General features: G+C 46.8%; 1 protein-coding gene across 2 annotated transcripts in view; it reads right to left on the minus strand.

The window, feature by feature from the left end:
• Positions 1-235: 235 nt before the first annotated feature.
• The window catches only part of ift74 (intraflagellar transport 74), a 55,138-nt gene continuing 40,371 nt past the window's right edge, over positions 236-15,002 (minus strand). For both annotated transcript variants that reach the window (XM_014138992.2, XM_014138993.2), the window contains exons 17-20: positions 4,653-4,816; positions 940-1,065; positions 631-691; positions 236-520 (exon numbers count right to left, since the gene is read on the minus strand). In XM_014138992.2, coding sequence (XP_013994467.1) covers positions 405-520; positions 631-691; positions 940-1,065; positions 4,653-4,816 — 467 coding nt within the window. In that variant the 3' untranslated portion in view covers positions 236-404. The remainder of the gene's footprint in view (positions 521-630; positions 692-939; positions 1,066-4,652; positions 4,817-15,002) is intronic.

Consider the following 15,002-nt stretch of genomic DNA (forward strand, 5'->3'; position numbering starts at 1 on the left):
AGTTTTCAGCTGTGCTAAAATAATTGCAAAAGGGTTTTCTAATGATCAATTAGCCTTTTAAAATGATAAACCTGGATTAGCTAACACAACGTGCCATTGGAACACAGGAGTGATGGTTGATGATAATGGGCCTCTGTACGCCTATGTAGATATTCCATAAAAAAATCAGCCGTTTCCAGCTACAATAGTCAATTACAACATTAACAATGTCTACACTGTATTTCTGATCAATTTGATGTTATTTTAATGGATTTTTTTTTTTGCTTTTCTTTCAAAAACAAGGACATTTCTAAGTGACCCCCAAATTTTTGAACGGTAGTGTGTGTGTAAGATAGAGGGGTTGATGCAGGAAGTGGGCCATGGAGACTGCCTCCAGAGAGAGGAAGCTGTAGCTGTCCTTGTTCCTAGTTCTTGGTTCCCTGCAGGGTGTCTATAAGGATCTTGTTGTACTCTGCCAGCTGCCTGGAGACAGTCTTTACCACCGGACGGTAGTCACTCTCCATACCCTTAGAGGCGATGACTGGAGATGTAGGAGTCAAGGAAACTTCGGTTTATATTACATCTACCACTGTCAAATCCTGTAATGTATAGATACAGGAGATCCACTCTGGTCAAAAGCAACAAGGATACACTCTTTCATGACGAAGTTGTTCTGCTCGTGATGTTGCCACTTCCTCTCCAGATTGGTCAGCTGAAAACCAATAGAAAACAGTGGTTGGTTAAGAGAGAGGGGGGAAAAAAACAGGCAAGAAACGCTCAAAGAATCTTCAAGCTCCAAAGCTATTATGACATCATGAGTGTTGGTGAAGGGCAATAGACGGGCCACATCAAGTTAGCCGATCCTGGCAACTACAATGGCTGTTGGCTAACGGCATGAACAGATCAGACACCGGGCTAACCTCCATACTAGTCTGCATGTAGTCAGTATTCCCTCTGTACCTGAGCATGTGTCTCATTCTCCTGTAGCTGTGTTTTCAGAGCTTCATACACCTCATTCATCTTCTGCATGACCTTGTGAAAGCCGTCTCTCCTCTGGGCCAGGGATACTCTGTCCTCCTGCAGCCTCTATAGGACAATAGACAACAACTTAGATGAACGAACCGTCCGTCCGTCCGTCCGTCCGTCCGTCCGTCCGTCCGTCCGTCCGTCCGTCCATTCATTCATTCATTCATTCATTCATTCATTCATTCATTCATCCATTCATCCATTCATCCATCCTATGGTGTTAGTAGAGCTACCACAGCAAATCATCAGCCGTATAGTTCAGCTATACAGCTCTGGTGGGGTAATAAAACAAGGATTTACTGAGACAATATCTTAAGGATGTTGAAGGAGATGAAGAGGGTCAACCAACCATTGGTTACACCCCTTTCTTCATTGGTTGAAACTAAACTTGGGTTTCTCAGACTAAGTCAGTGGAAGAAACATGACTTCCTGGTGTCAAATCTCTCAGAGAACGCGTTTCCTGTTTAAAGGAGAGTTGCTTTGTAATGCATGTAGAGGATGCTTTTTACGTTTCCTTCTAGCTCTATCAAGTTGCTCCCATTGGTAAACTCCCTCAATGATAACACTGTCGCTGTTTACATTAGCAACATGATCTTACAGGGACTATGCCATGAGACATCTGCCACAGATGGAGGTCTTTCAATAAATATTACATCCTGATTCCTGCGGATACAGAAAGATGTTGTAACGTTATCTTAAATTGCTTTCATGATAAACTATGTAACACAATCAAATACAATTTCTATTTGTCATGTTTCCCGAATACAACAGGTGTAGTAGACCTTACAGTGAAATGCTTACTTACAAGCCCTTAAACCAACATTGCAGTTTTAAGAAAGAGTTAAGAAAAATATTTACTAAATAAACTAAAGTGAAAAAAAAGAGTCAAATAAAAAGTACAGTGTCAACGTGCGAAGGTATAGGTTAGTCAAGTTATTTTGTACATAAAGTGACTATGTATAGATAATAAACAGAGTAAATGAGTGTAAAAACAAAGGAGGGGGGGGTCAATGTAAATAGTCCGGGTGACCATTTGATTAAGGCCACCCGCTACAGAGGGTAGAACAGTCTAAGAATTGGGTGACTGGAGTATTTGACCATTTTTGGGGCCTAGTATATAGGTCCTGGATTGCAGGAAGCTTGGCCCCAGTGATGTACTGGGCCGTAAACACCACCCTCTGTAGCGCCTTGCGGTCAGATGCCGAGCAGTTGCCATACCAGGCGGTGATGCAACTGGTCAGGATGCTCTCAATGGTGCAGCTGTAGAACATTTTGAGGATCTGAGGACCCATGCCAAATATTTTCATTCTCCTGAGTGGGAATAGGTTTTGTCGTGCTCTCTTCACGACTGTCTTGGTGTGTTTGGACCACGATAGATCGTTGGTGATGTGGACATCAAGGAACTTGAAACTCTCGACCCGCTCCACTACAGCCCCGTCGATGTTAATGGGGGCCTGTTCAGCCCGCCTTTTCCTGTAGTCCACGATCAGCTCCTTTGTCTTCATCACATTGTGGGAGAGGTTGTTGTCCTGGCACCACATGGCCAGGTCTCTGACCTCCTCCCTATAGGCTGTCTCATCGTTGTCGGTGATCAGGCCTACCACTGTTGTGTCGTCAGCAAACTTAATGACAATGTTGGAGTCGTGTTTGACCGTGCAGTCATGAGTGAACAGGGAGTACAGGAGGGGGCAGAGCACGCACCCCTGAGGGGCCCCTGTGTTGAGGATCAGCGTGTCAGATGTGTTGTTACCTACCCTTACCACCTGGGGGCGGCTCGTCAGGAAGTCCAGGATCCAGTTGCAGAGGGAGGTGTTTAGTCCCAGGTTCCTTAGCTTAGTGATGAGCTTTGTGAGCACTATGGTGTTGAACGCTGAGCTGTAGTAAATGAACAGCATTCTCACATAGGTATTCCTTTTGTCCAGGTGGGAAAGGGCAGTGTTGAGTGTGATTGAGTCATCTGTGGATCTGTATGCAAATTGGAGTGGGTCTAGGGTTTCTGGGATAATTGTGTTGATGTGAGCCATGACCAGCCTTTCAAAGCACTTCATGGCTACCGACGTGAGTGCTACGGGGCGGTAATCATTTAGGCAGGTTACCTTAGTGTTCTTGGGCACAGGGACTATGGTGGTCTGCTTGAAACATGTAGGTATTACAGACTCGGCCAGGGAGAGGTTGAAAATGTCAGTGAAGACACTTGGCAGTTGCTCCGCACATGCTTTGAGTACACGTCCTGGTAATCCGTCTGGCCCCGGGGCTTTGTGAATGTTGACCTGTTTAAAGGTCTTGCTCACGTCGGCTACGGAGAGCGTGATCACACAGTCGTCCGGAACAGCTAGTGCTCTCATGCATGCTTCAGTGTTGCTTGCCTCGAAGCGAACATAAAAGGCATTTAGCTCGTCTGGTAGGCTCACGTCACTGGGGAGCTCACGGCTGGGTTTCCCTTTGTAGTCCCTGATAGTTTTCAAGCCCTGCAACATCCGATGAGCGTCAGAGCCGGTGTAGTACGATTCAATCATAGTCCTGTATTGACGCTTTTCCTGTTTGATGGTTCATCTGAAGGTGTAGTGGGATTTCTTATAAGTGTCCGGATTACAGTTCCGCTCCTTGAAAGCGGCAGCTCTAGCCTTTAGCTCGGTGTGGATGTTGCCTGTAATCCATGGCTTCTGGTTGGGATATGTACGTACAGTCACTGTGGGGACGACATTGTCGATGCTTTTATTGATGAAGCAGGTGGCTGAGGTGGTGTCCTCCTCAATGCCATTGGATGAATCCCGGAACATATTCCAGTCTGTGGTAGCAAAACAGTCCTGTAGCGTAGCATCCGCGTCATCTGACCACTTCCGTATTGAGCGAGTCACTGGTACTTCCTGCTTTAGTTTTTGCTTGTAAACCAGAATCAGGAGGATACAATTATGGTCAGATTTGCCAAATGGAGAGCGAGTATTTGAGCTATCTGTGAACATAATCATTCACATTTTAAAAAAAAAGTTAAAACATGTCTGCTTTAAAGCGTTAAAATGTTTAATGCAGTGAACTTTAACTTGTAAAAGGGATTCATGGACCCTCGAGTGCATCCCGTCAAAGCCTGGACCACACACTGATCCCACACTGCAACGAGTGACACTGCAGAGCCCGTATTCATTAGAGTGGCAGAGTGCTGATCTAGGATCAGGTCCCCTCATCCATATTATCTTAATCATTCTAAAAGGAAACTGATCCTACATCAGCACTGCTACTGACACTCTGTAGGCCCATAGCTGAGGTCAGGTGTACTACCAGTACTTTCTGGTCCTTTCCAAACATAGGTCTGTACCTCTCTAACACACACACAGACACACACACACACACACACACACACACACACACACACACACACACACACACACACACACAGACACAGACAGACACACACACACACACACCCAGACACACACAGACACACACACACACACAGACACACACACACACACCCAGACACACACACAGACACACACACACATACACACACACACACACACACACACACACACACACAGACACACACACAGACACCCCCAAAGACACAGCCACAGACAGACACAGACACCCCCACAAACAGACACAGACACACACACCCACAGACACCGACACACACACAGTAGCAGTACCTTCTTCTTGTCCTCTCCAGCAAGCTTTAGATTGTCCAGGTTGCTGTACGTCTCCAGCTCCTGAGTCATGGTCTCTATCCTGTCCTTCAGGCTGGTCAGCTCTGTGTTGATCTTACTCTCCAGCTGCTCCACCTTCTGCAGGTCAAGGGTCAGACGGTGGTTCTCTGGGGGACGGGCGAGGACGAGACACACAGAGACGGACGGACAAATAGACAGACACGGACGTTTAAAAAAAAAAAAAAGATCACACAGACAGATCATTGGCATATTTCAAGCGACATCGAGACTTTATCAATGTAATATATACAGTGAGCTTCAACAGGATTGAGACAGTGACACATTGTTTGTTGTGTTGGCTCTGTACCCCAGCACTTTGGATTTGAAATGATACAATGACTATGAGGTTAAAGTGCAGCTTTCATTTGATGGTATTTTCATCCATATCGGGTGAACCCCACTTTTAGGGGACCAAAAGTATTGGGACAAATTCACTTTTATGTGTATTAAAGTAGTAAAAAGTTTAGTATTTGGTCCCATATTCCTAACACACAATGACTACATCCAGCTTGTGTCTCTACAAACTTGTTGGATGCATTTACTGTTTGTTTTGGTTGCGTTTCAGATTATTTTGTGCCCAATAGAAATTAATGGTAAATAATGTATTGTGTCATTTTGGAGTCACTTTTATTGTAAATAAGATTAGAATATGTTTCTAATTAATGTGGATGCTACCATGATCACACATAATCCTGAAATAAATGTGAACATTTTATATCATACTCCCCCCCAAAAATGCTAACCTCCACCGTTATTGTAATGGTGAGAGGTTAGCATGTCTTGGGGGTATGAAATAAAATGCTAACCTCCCCTGTTATTGTAATGGTGAGAGGTTAGCATGTCTACTGTGTATGATATAAAATGCTAACCTCCCCTGTTATTGTAATAGGGAGAGGTTAGCATGTCTACTGTGTATGATATTTGTTCGTCTGTAACTTTCTCACTCATAATTTTTCCCGATGCATTCAGGACTATCCGTAATCATGGTAGCATACACATTAACGTAGAAATGTTTAGAAATGTTTATAATAAAAGTGACTCCAAAATAGCAGCACATTATTTAACTTCCTTTGGTCACAGTAGGCCTACATGACACCGAGTTACACAGAGTTTCATTACATTGAGTTACACAGAGTTCCATTACACCGAGTTACACAGAGTTCCATTACACCGAGTTACACAGAGTTCCATTACACCGAGTTACACAGAGTTCCATTACACTGAGTTACACAGAGTTCCATTACACTGAGTTACACAGAGTTCCATTACACTGAGTTACACAGAGTTCCATTACACTGAGTTACACAGAGTTCCATTACACTGAGTTACACAGAGTTCCATTACACCGAGTTACACAGAGTTCCATTACACCGAGTTACACAGAGTTCCATTACACTGAGTTACACAGTTACAGAGTTCCATTACCCTGAGTTACACTGAGTTACACAGAGTTCCATTACACTGAGTTACACAGAGTTCCATTACACTGAGTTACACAGAGTTCCATTACACTGAGTTACACAGAGTTCCATTACACTGAGTTACACAGAGTTCCATTACACTGAGTTACACAGAGTTCCATTACACCGAGTTACACAGAGTTCCATTACACTGAGTTCACAGTTACAGAGTTCCATTACCCTGAGTTACACTGAGTTACAAGAGTTCCATTACACTGAGTTACACAGAGTTCCATTACACTGAGTTACACAGAGTTCCATTACACTGAGTTACACAGAGTTCCATTACCCTGAGTTACAGAGTTCCATTACACTGAGTTACACAGAGTTCCATTACCCTGAGTTACACGAGTTCCATTACACTGAGTCACACAGAGTTCCATTACCCTGAGTTACACAGAGTTTCATTACCCTGAGTTACAGAGTTCCATTACACTGAGTTACACAGAGTTCCATTACCCTGAGTTACACAGAGTTTCATTACCCTGAGTTACAGAGTTCCATTACACTGAGTTACACTGAGTACCATTAAACAGGAGTGCATAAAAACAAGTTCACAGTATACTGTCACATCAGCTTACATCTGAACTCTGATAACACTTGACAGTGGACAGAATGTTAATTTGGGGTGTTTCTTTTTTCCTGTTAGAAGAATAACATTGTTGTGCTGACAGAGTGCTACTGAGCCTGGAGTCTGACCAGACCGTTGCACATAGACTTGTATCCCAAATAGCATCCTATTCCATTCCATACTCTGATTACTTAGTGAATCAACGCTCACCCATTTCCTTCATTCTATAGCTAGAGGACTCCTGATATCTCCAGGAGTGAGAAGTATTATTTGTTGTCTTTATCTGTTGTGGTCTAAGTACTGTCTTTTTTGCTAGCTATGGCCATCAACGTTTTAAGTGCTGCCCGTCTTCCCAGTGGTCTACTTGGTGTGTGAACTACTGATTACTCATCATTTGCAGGTAGTTTTTGACACATCAATCAGGCTCAAGGGGCAGGGCAATTTGTGACTTGTTTTGGTAATCAGTGGCTGTATTGGAAAGGGGAGTGGATTCACCTCTCCTAGAGCAATCAGAAATTAGTACAGGGAGGTGTGCTCTCCATCTCTGCTAGGCAATTAGCAATGTTAGTACTTCAGTCACCCCTGTTTTCTCAGCGGCGGTTGCGTCGCAAAACTAAGACGGTTCTGTGGAGTTCATCCAGGAAGGAAAGAGAGAAAGGCTCAACTCTCTCTCTGTCAGTATCTTACCTAGTTATTTACACTCTCTGTCAGTATCTTACCTAGTTATTTACTCTCTCTGTCAGTATCTTACCTAGTTATTTACACTCTCTGTCAGTATCTTACCTAGTTATTTACACTCTCTGTCAGTATCTTACCTAGTTATTTACTCTCTCTGTCAGTATCTTACCTAGTTATTTACTCTCTCTGTCAGTATCTTACCTAGTTATTTACACTCTCTGTCAGTATCTTACCTAGTTATTTACACTCTCTGTCAGTATCTTACCTAGTTATTTACACTCTCTGTCAGTATCTTACCTAGTTATTTACACTCTCTGTCAGTATCTTACCTAGTTATTTACACTCTCTGTCAGTATCTTACCTAGTTATTTACTCTCTCTGTCAGTATCTTACCTAGTTATTTACTCTCTCTGTCAGTATCTTACCTAGTTATTTACTCTCTCTGTCAGTATCTTACCTAGTTATTTACACTCTCTGTCAGTATCTTACCTAGTTATTTACACTCTCTGTCAGTATCTTACCTAGTTATTTACACTCTCTGTCAGTATCTTACCTAGTTATTTACTCTCTCTGTCAGTATCTTACCTAGTTATTTACAGATGGTCTCATTTTGCTCTTTTGTATCTTTGGCAACTATGTGTGTGTTTTCTGTACCTGTTCTCTCCTCTCCCTGTAGGCTTTACAGAAGCTCCCCACCCATTGGGCTGCAACCCGTCTAATGTAGTGTACCCTGTGTGCACAACCCCATGTTAAATTCTGCGTCTCTGGCAGCATTTGGAACTGCCGATCTGCTGTCAAGAACACGGAGTTCATTTCAGCCTAGGCTGCCCTTCAGTCCCTTGACTGTTTGGCCCTGATAGAGACATGGATCAACCCAGAGAACACTTGAGTTTATCTCTGCCTAGGCTGCCCTTTATTCCCTCAAGCTTAACGTTGTTGTCATCTATTACCCACCAGGTGCCCTTAAAAGAGTTCCTCAGTGAGATTGACACCTTCATAAGCTAATTTCCTTGACGATGGCACACCGCTCTTCGTACTTGGCGACTTCAACCTCCCCACGTCTGCCTTCGATTCATTTCTTTCCAACTCTCTTTTTCTCCTCCTTTCCTCTTTTGACCTCACCCTTTCCCAGTCCCCTACAACTCACATCTTTACCAGAGGCTGTTCTCCTACTAATCTCACTGTAACCCCCCCTCCAGGTCTCTGTTCTCCTACTAATCTCACTGTAACCCCCCTCCAGGTCTCTGTTCTCCTACTAATCTCACTGTAACCCCCCCTCCAGGTCTCTGTTCTCCTACTAATCTCACTGTAACCCCCCTCCAGGTCTCTGTTCTCCTACTAATCTCACTGTAACCCCCCTCCAGGTCTCTGTTCTCCTACTAATCTCACTGTAACCCCCCTCCAGGTCTCTGTTCTCCTACTAATCTCACTGTAACCCCCCTCCAGGTCTCTGTTCTCCTACTAATCTCACTGTAACTCCCCTCCAGGTCTCTGATCACTATTTTGTTTCCTTTTACGTCACCCTCTCCTCCAACCCTAACCACTCAGCCCCTACCCCTCCAGGTCTCCCTTTCCTCCAACCCTAACCACTCAGCCCCTACCCCCTCCAGGTCTCCCTCTCCTCCAACCCTAACCACTCAGCCCCTACCCCTCCAGGTCTCCCTCTCCTCCAACCCTAACCACTCAGCCCCTACCCCTCCAGGTCTCCCTTTCCTCCAACCCTAACCACTCAGCCCCTACCCCCTCCAGGTCTCCCTTTCCTCCAACCCTAACCACTCAGCCCCTACCCCCTCCAGGTCTCCCTCTCCTCCAACCCTAACCACTCAGCCCCTACCCCCTCCAGGTCTCCCTTTCCTCCAACCCTAACCACTCAGCTCCTACACCCTCCAGGTCTCCCTTTCCTCCAACCCTAACCACTCAGCCCCTACCCCTCCAGGTCTCCCTCTCCTCCAACCCTAACCACTCAGCCCCTACCCCCTCCAGGTCTCCCTCTCCTCCAACCCTAACCACTCAGCCCCTACCCCCTCCAGGTCTCCCTTTCCTCCAACCCTAACCACTCAGCTCCTACACCCTCCAGGTCTCCCTTTCCTCCAACCCTAACCACTCAGCCCCTACCCCCTCCAGGTCTCCCTCTCCTCCAACCCTAACCACTCAGCCCCTACCCCCTCCAGGTCTCCCTTTCCTCCAACCCTAACCACTTAGCTCCTACCCCCTCCAGGTCTCCCTTTCCTCCAACCCTGACCACTCAGCCTATACCCAGATGGTCATGCGTAGTCGCAATCTTCACTCAGTCAAGACTCGCACTGTCCCCTTTCCTCCTGGTCGGTTCGGCCCTCTCCTCCTGCTCCGTGGCTGAGTGACTCATTGCGAGCTTACAGAACAGGGCTGCGGGCAGCTCAGCGAAAATTGAGAAAAACTTCCGGAGGACCTATCATCCTTCCATTCCCTCCTCTCTACCTTCTCTTCCTCGCTATCTGCTGCTAAAACCACTTTCTATCACTCTAAATTTCAAGCTTCTGCCTCTCACCCTAGGAAACTCTTTTCCACCTTCTCCTCCCTCCTTAATCCTCCATATCCTCCATCTCGGAGGACAACTTTGTCAACCACTTTAAAAAGAAGGTTGACGACATCCGCTCCTCATTCACTCAGCCTATTGAGTCCAATGGTCCCACTGACACAGAACTACGCCTTGACCTCTTTCTCCCCTCTCTCTCTCTCTCCAGATGAAATCCTGTGACTAGTGAGGTCCGGAAGCCCGACAACCTGCCTGCCCACCCGACCCCCATCCCCTACTCCAGACCCATTCCTCACTTTCCTCATCTCTGTCCACTGGCTGTGTCCGCCTCTGACGTCAAAATGGCCTGAGTCGCTCCCCTCCTCAAGAAACCAACACTCAATGCGTCTGACGTCAAAAACTACAGACCGGTAACCCCTTTTCTTTCCAAAAACACTTGAGCGTGGTGTCTCTGACCAACTCTCTCGTTATCTCTCTCAGAATGATCTCGTTGATCCTAACAAGGCAGGCTTCAAGACAGGTCACTCAACCGAGACAGCTCTTCTTCTCTGTGTCATGGAGGCTCTCCACACTGCCAAAGCTGACTCTCTCTCCTCTGTTCTCATCCTCCTAGATCTATCCGCTGCCTTCGACACTGTGAACCATCAGATCTTCCTGTCCACCCTCTCAGGGCTGGCCGTCTCAGGCTCTGCACACTTTGATTGCATCCTACCTGGTAGGCCACTCCTACCAGGTGTTGTGGCAAGGATCTGTGTCTGCACCACACACTCTTATGACTGGTGTCCCCCAGGGCTCGGCTCTAGGTCCTCTCCTCTTCTCTCTATACACCAAGTTAATCGCCTACGTCATTGCTATGCGAATGACACTACTTTTCTCCTTCCCCCTTTCTGACACCCAGGTGGCGACATGCATCTCTGCGTGCCTGGCAGATATCTCAGCTTGGATGTCGGCCCACCACCTCAAGATCAAACTCGACAAGACGGATGATCTGCTCTTCCTCCCGGGGAATTCTCTGCAAACATCAAAGCAGTGACTCACTCCTGCAGGTTTACGCTCTACAAAATCCATAGAGTACGACCCTTCCTCACACAGGAAGTGGCGCAGGTCCTAATCCAGACACTTGTCATCTCCCGTCTGGACTACTGCAACTCGCTGTTGGCTGGGCTGCCCGCTTGTGCCATCAAACCCATGCAACTTATCCAGAACGCAGCAGCCCGCCTGGTGTTCAACCTTCCCACATCACAACACTCCTCCGCACTCCACTGGCTTCCAGTCAAAACTCACATCCACTACAAGACCATGGTACTTGCCTACAGAACAGAAAGAGGAAATGCCCCTCCTTACCTTCAGGCTGTGATCAAATTCTACACCCCAACACGTGTTCTCTGTTCTGAAACCTCAGGTCTCTTGGGCCTCACAGCTAGTAAAGGGGGAGGCGAGGGGAGGGAGGGAGGGGTGTTGTCAGTCAACTGTGAGTGTTATTTAAAATACTCTTGAGGATTTAAGATGTTTTCGGGAAGATGGGCAGGGACTCTGTCCTAGCTTCAGGGTGACGGTTGTGCCAGGACAGAGAAGAGCTTGGGCTGAGCAGCTCCCGTGAACTAACAGTAAAATGTACTTACTGTGATATGTGGTTGTCCCACCTAGCTTATCTTAAGATGAATGCACTAATTGTAATTCGCTCTGGATAAGAGCGTCTGCTAAATGACTCTCGGACTCTGGATAAGAGCGTCTGCTAAATGACTCTCGGACTATGGATAAGAGCGTCTGCTAAATGACTCTCGGACTCTGGATAAGAGCGTCTGCTAAATGACTCTCGGACTCTGGATAAGAGCGTCTGCTAAATGACTCTCTGACTCTGGATAAGAGCGTCTGCTAAATGACTCTCGGACTCTGGATAAGAGCGTCTGCTAAATGACTCTCGGACTCTGGATAAGAGCGTCTGCTAAATGACTCTCGGACTCTGGATAAGAGCGTCTGCTAAATGACTCTCGGACTCTGGATAAGAGCGTCTGCTAAATGACTCTCGGACTCTGGATAAGAGCGTCTGCTAAATGACTCTGGATAAGAGCGTCTGCTAAATGACTCTGGATAAGAGCGTCTGCTAAATGACTCTGGATAAGAGCGTCTGCTAAATGACTCTGGATAAGAGCATCTGCTAAATGACTCTGACTCTGGATAAGAGCTAAATGACTAACATGTGAATGTAAGATCCTTAGAGCCTTCTAGAGCCTTCCACAGCCTTAGCCCATTATCATCCCACCTTGGGTGAAACCAGAAAGATTTATGTTGATGACTGGACAAAGCTAGAGGTCAATAGAGATTAAGAGCCCAGGCTCTGGGGAAGGCGGGGTCTGGGGGAAGGGGAAGACAGTCGGGCGGGGGCTGGGACAGAGGCAGGATGGGGCAGGAGAAAGCAGTCGGGCAAGGGCTGGGACAGGGGCAGGCTAGGACAAAGGCAGGCTGGGACAGGGTAGGGCTGGGCAAGGGCTGGGACAGGGGCATGGGCAGGCTAGGACAAAGGCAGGCTGGGACAGGGTAGGGCTGGGACAGGAGAAGGCTGGGACAGGGAGGGACAGAAGCAGGCTGGGACAGGCATGGGCTGGGACAGGCATGGGCTGGGACAGGCATGGGCTGGGACAGGGAGGGACAGAAGCAGGCTGGGACAGGAGCAGGCTGGGACAGAGGCAGGCTGAGACAGGCATGGGCTGGGGAAGCCTGGGTCTGGGCTTGGGGGATGGAACAAGGGCCCGCAGGGTCTGAGAGAATTATTTGGAGCAGAGGGCAGAGGCTGGGGGCAGGGACCAAAGACAGGGAGCTGTGCTGGGGCAGGCAGGGTCTGAGAGCAGGAAGGGGAAGCAGTCGGGTTCCTACTGATAACGTTGCGCCCCAGACCCAGCCAGTGGAAGGGGAGCTGCTGCTGTGTACAGAGCAGTAAAGTGTCCCATCAGCACTTCTGTGCATTCTCTACAGCTTCCTCCTGGGGCTAGGGCTAGCCTTTCTCTCTCCCCCCACCCCCAGGAATCCCCGCCTCACACACACAGACACATTGCTGGAGTGGGCCGCTGTTGGAGCACAGATAATCGTCTGTTTATTAATGATGTAGAGAGTCAGATTATAATTGTTATGAAAGTTATATATTATTAAAAACACCAGCAAGGGGCTGATCATTTACCTCAAAGCAAGTGTCATTATTTCACTTCTGTAAGATTGACTTGAGCTTATTTTCACTGAGGATCAAAGAAATTTAGCAGCATAGCAGGTGGCTTTTAACCAGAGCCCTAAAGTAGTGCACTATTTGTGGAATAGGGTTCCATTTGGGACTAAAACAGTTTCAGTGATAAAACATTATTTAGGGGGAACAGCGTTGATAAAACATTATTTAGAGGGAACAGCGTTGATAAAACATTATTTAGGGGGAACAGCGTTGATAAAACATTATTTAGGGGGAACAGCGCTGATAAAACATTATTTAGAGGGAACAGCGTTGATAAAACATTATTTAGGGGGAACAGCGTTGATAAAACATTATTTAGGGGGAACAGCGCTGATAAAACATTATTTAGAGGGAACAGCGTTGATAAAACATTATTTAGGGGGAACAGCGTTGATAAAACATTATTTAGAGGGAACAGCGCTGATAAAACATTATTTAGAGGGAACAGCGCTGATAAAACATTATTTAGAGGGAACAGCGCTGATAAAACATTATTTAGGGGGAACAGCGTTGATAAAACATTATTTAGGGGGAACAGCGCTGATAAAACATTATTTAGAGGGAACAGCGCTGATAAAACATTATTTAGAGGGAACAGCGCTGATAAAACATTATTTAGGGGGAACAGCGTTGATAAAACATTATTTAGAGGGAACAGCGCTGATAAAACATTATTTAGAGGGAACAGCGTTGATAAAACATTATTTAGAGGGAACAGCGTTACGTTGTGAGGCTGAAGACAAAGGAAGGAAACCCCTATCTCTGAGCCAGCTGCATATTTGATAAATAAACTCAGGGAGTCGATCTGATCAGTGCGGGCGGCTGTAGCTATACAGTCCAGTCCTAGCATAACAATGTGTCTGAGGGGGGGCAGGGAGTCGATCTGATCAGTGCGGGCGGCTGTAGCTATACAGTCCAGTCCTAGCATAACAATGTGTCTGGGGGGGAGCAGGGAGTCGATCTGATCAGTGCGGGTGGCTGTAGCTATACAGTCCAGTCCTAGCATAACAATGTGTCTGGGGGGGGGAGCAGGAGTCGATCTGATCAGTGCGGGTGGCTGTAGCTATACAGTCCAGTCCTAGCATAACAATGTGTCTGGGGGGGAGCAGGGAGTCGATCTGATCAGTGCGGGTGGCTGTAGCTATACAGTCCAGTCCTAGCATAACAATGTGTCTGGGGGGGGAGCAGGGAGTCGATCTGATCAGTGCGGGCGGCTGTAGCTATACAGTACAGTCCTAGCATAACAATGTGTCTGGGGGGGGGAGCAGGGAGTCGATCTGATCAGTGCGGGCGGCTGTAGCTATACAGTCCAGTCCTAGCATAACAATGTGTCTGAGGGGGGGAGCAGGGAGTCGATCTGATCAGTGCGGGCGGCTGTAGCTATACAGTCCAGTCCTAGCATAACAATGTGTCTGGGGGGGGGGGGGAGCAGGGAGTCGATCTGATCAGTGCGGGCGGCTGTAGCTATACAGTCCAGTCCTAGCATAACAATGTGTGTCTGCGCTTGATGACAGCGTAGTGACAGAGCACCAGAGTTACTATGCTACTGACAATAAAGATGTCCTCATCCTCTGCAGATTGCTTATCGTGTAGTCAGGAAGATAAGGTAGACATGGATCTGATGCTTACTGTAACTGTTATCAGCAAGGAGGAAAGTGGGGAAAGTATGGATCTGATTCTTACTGTAACTTATCAGCAAGGAGGAAACTGGGGAAAGTATGGATCTGATGCTTACTGTAACTGTTATCAGCAAGGAGGAAACTGGGGGAAGTATGGATGACAGTCCAAGTAATCCCAGTAAACTATGCAGTAATGTACACGTGCCACACATCGAGTTGAACACAGATTCTAT

This window comes from Salmo salar, chromosome ssa13 (genome assembly GCF_905237065.1).
Source record: "Salmo salar chromosome ssa13, Ssal_v3.1, whole genome shotgun sequence".
NCBI classification, from domain to species: Eukaryota; Metazoa; Chordata; class Actinopteri; order Salmoniformes; family Salmonidae; genus Salmo; species Salmo salar.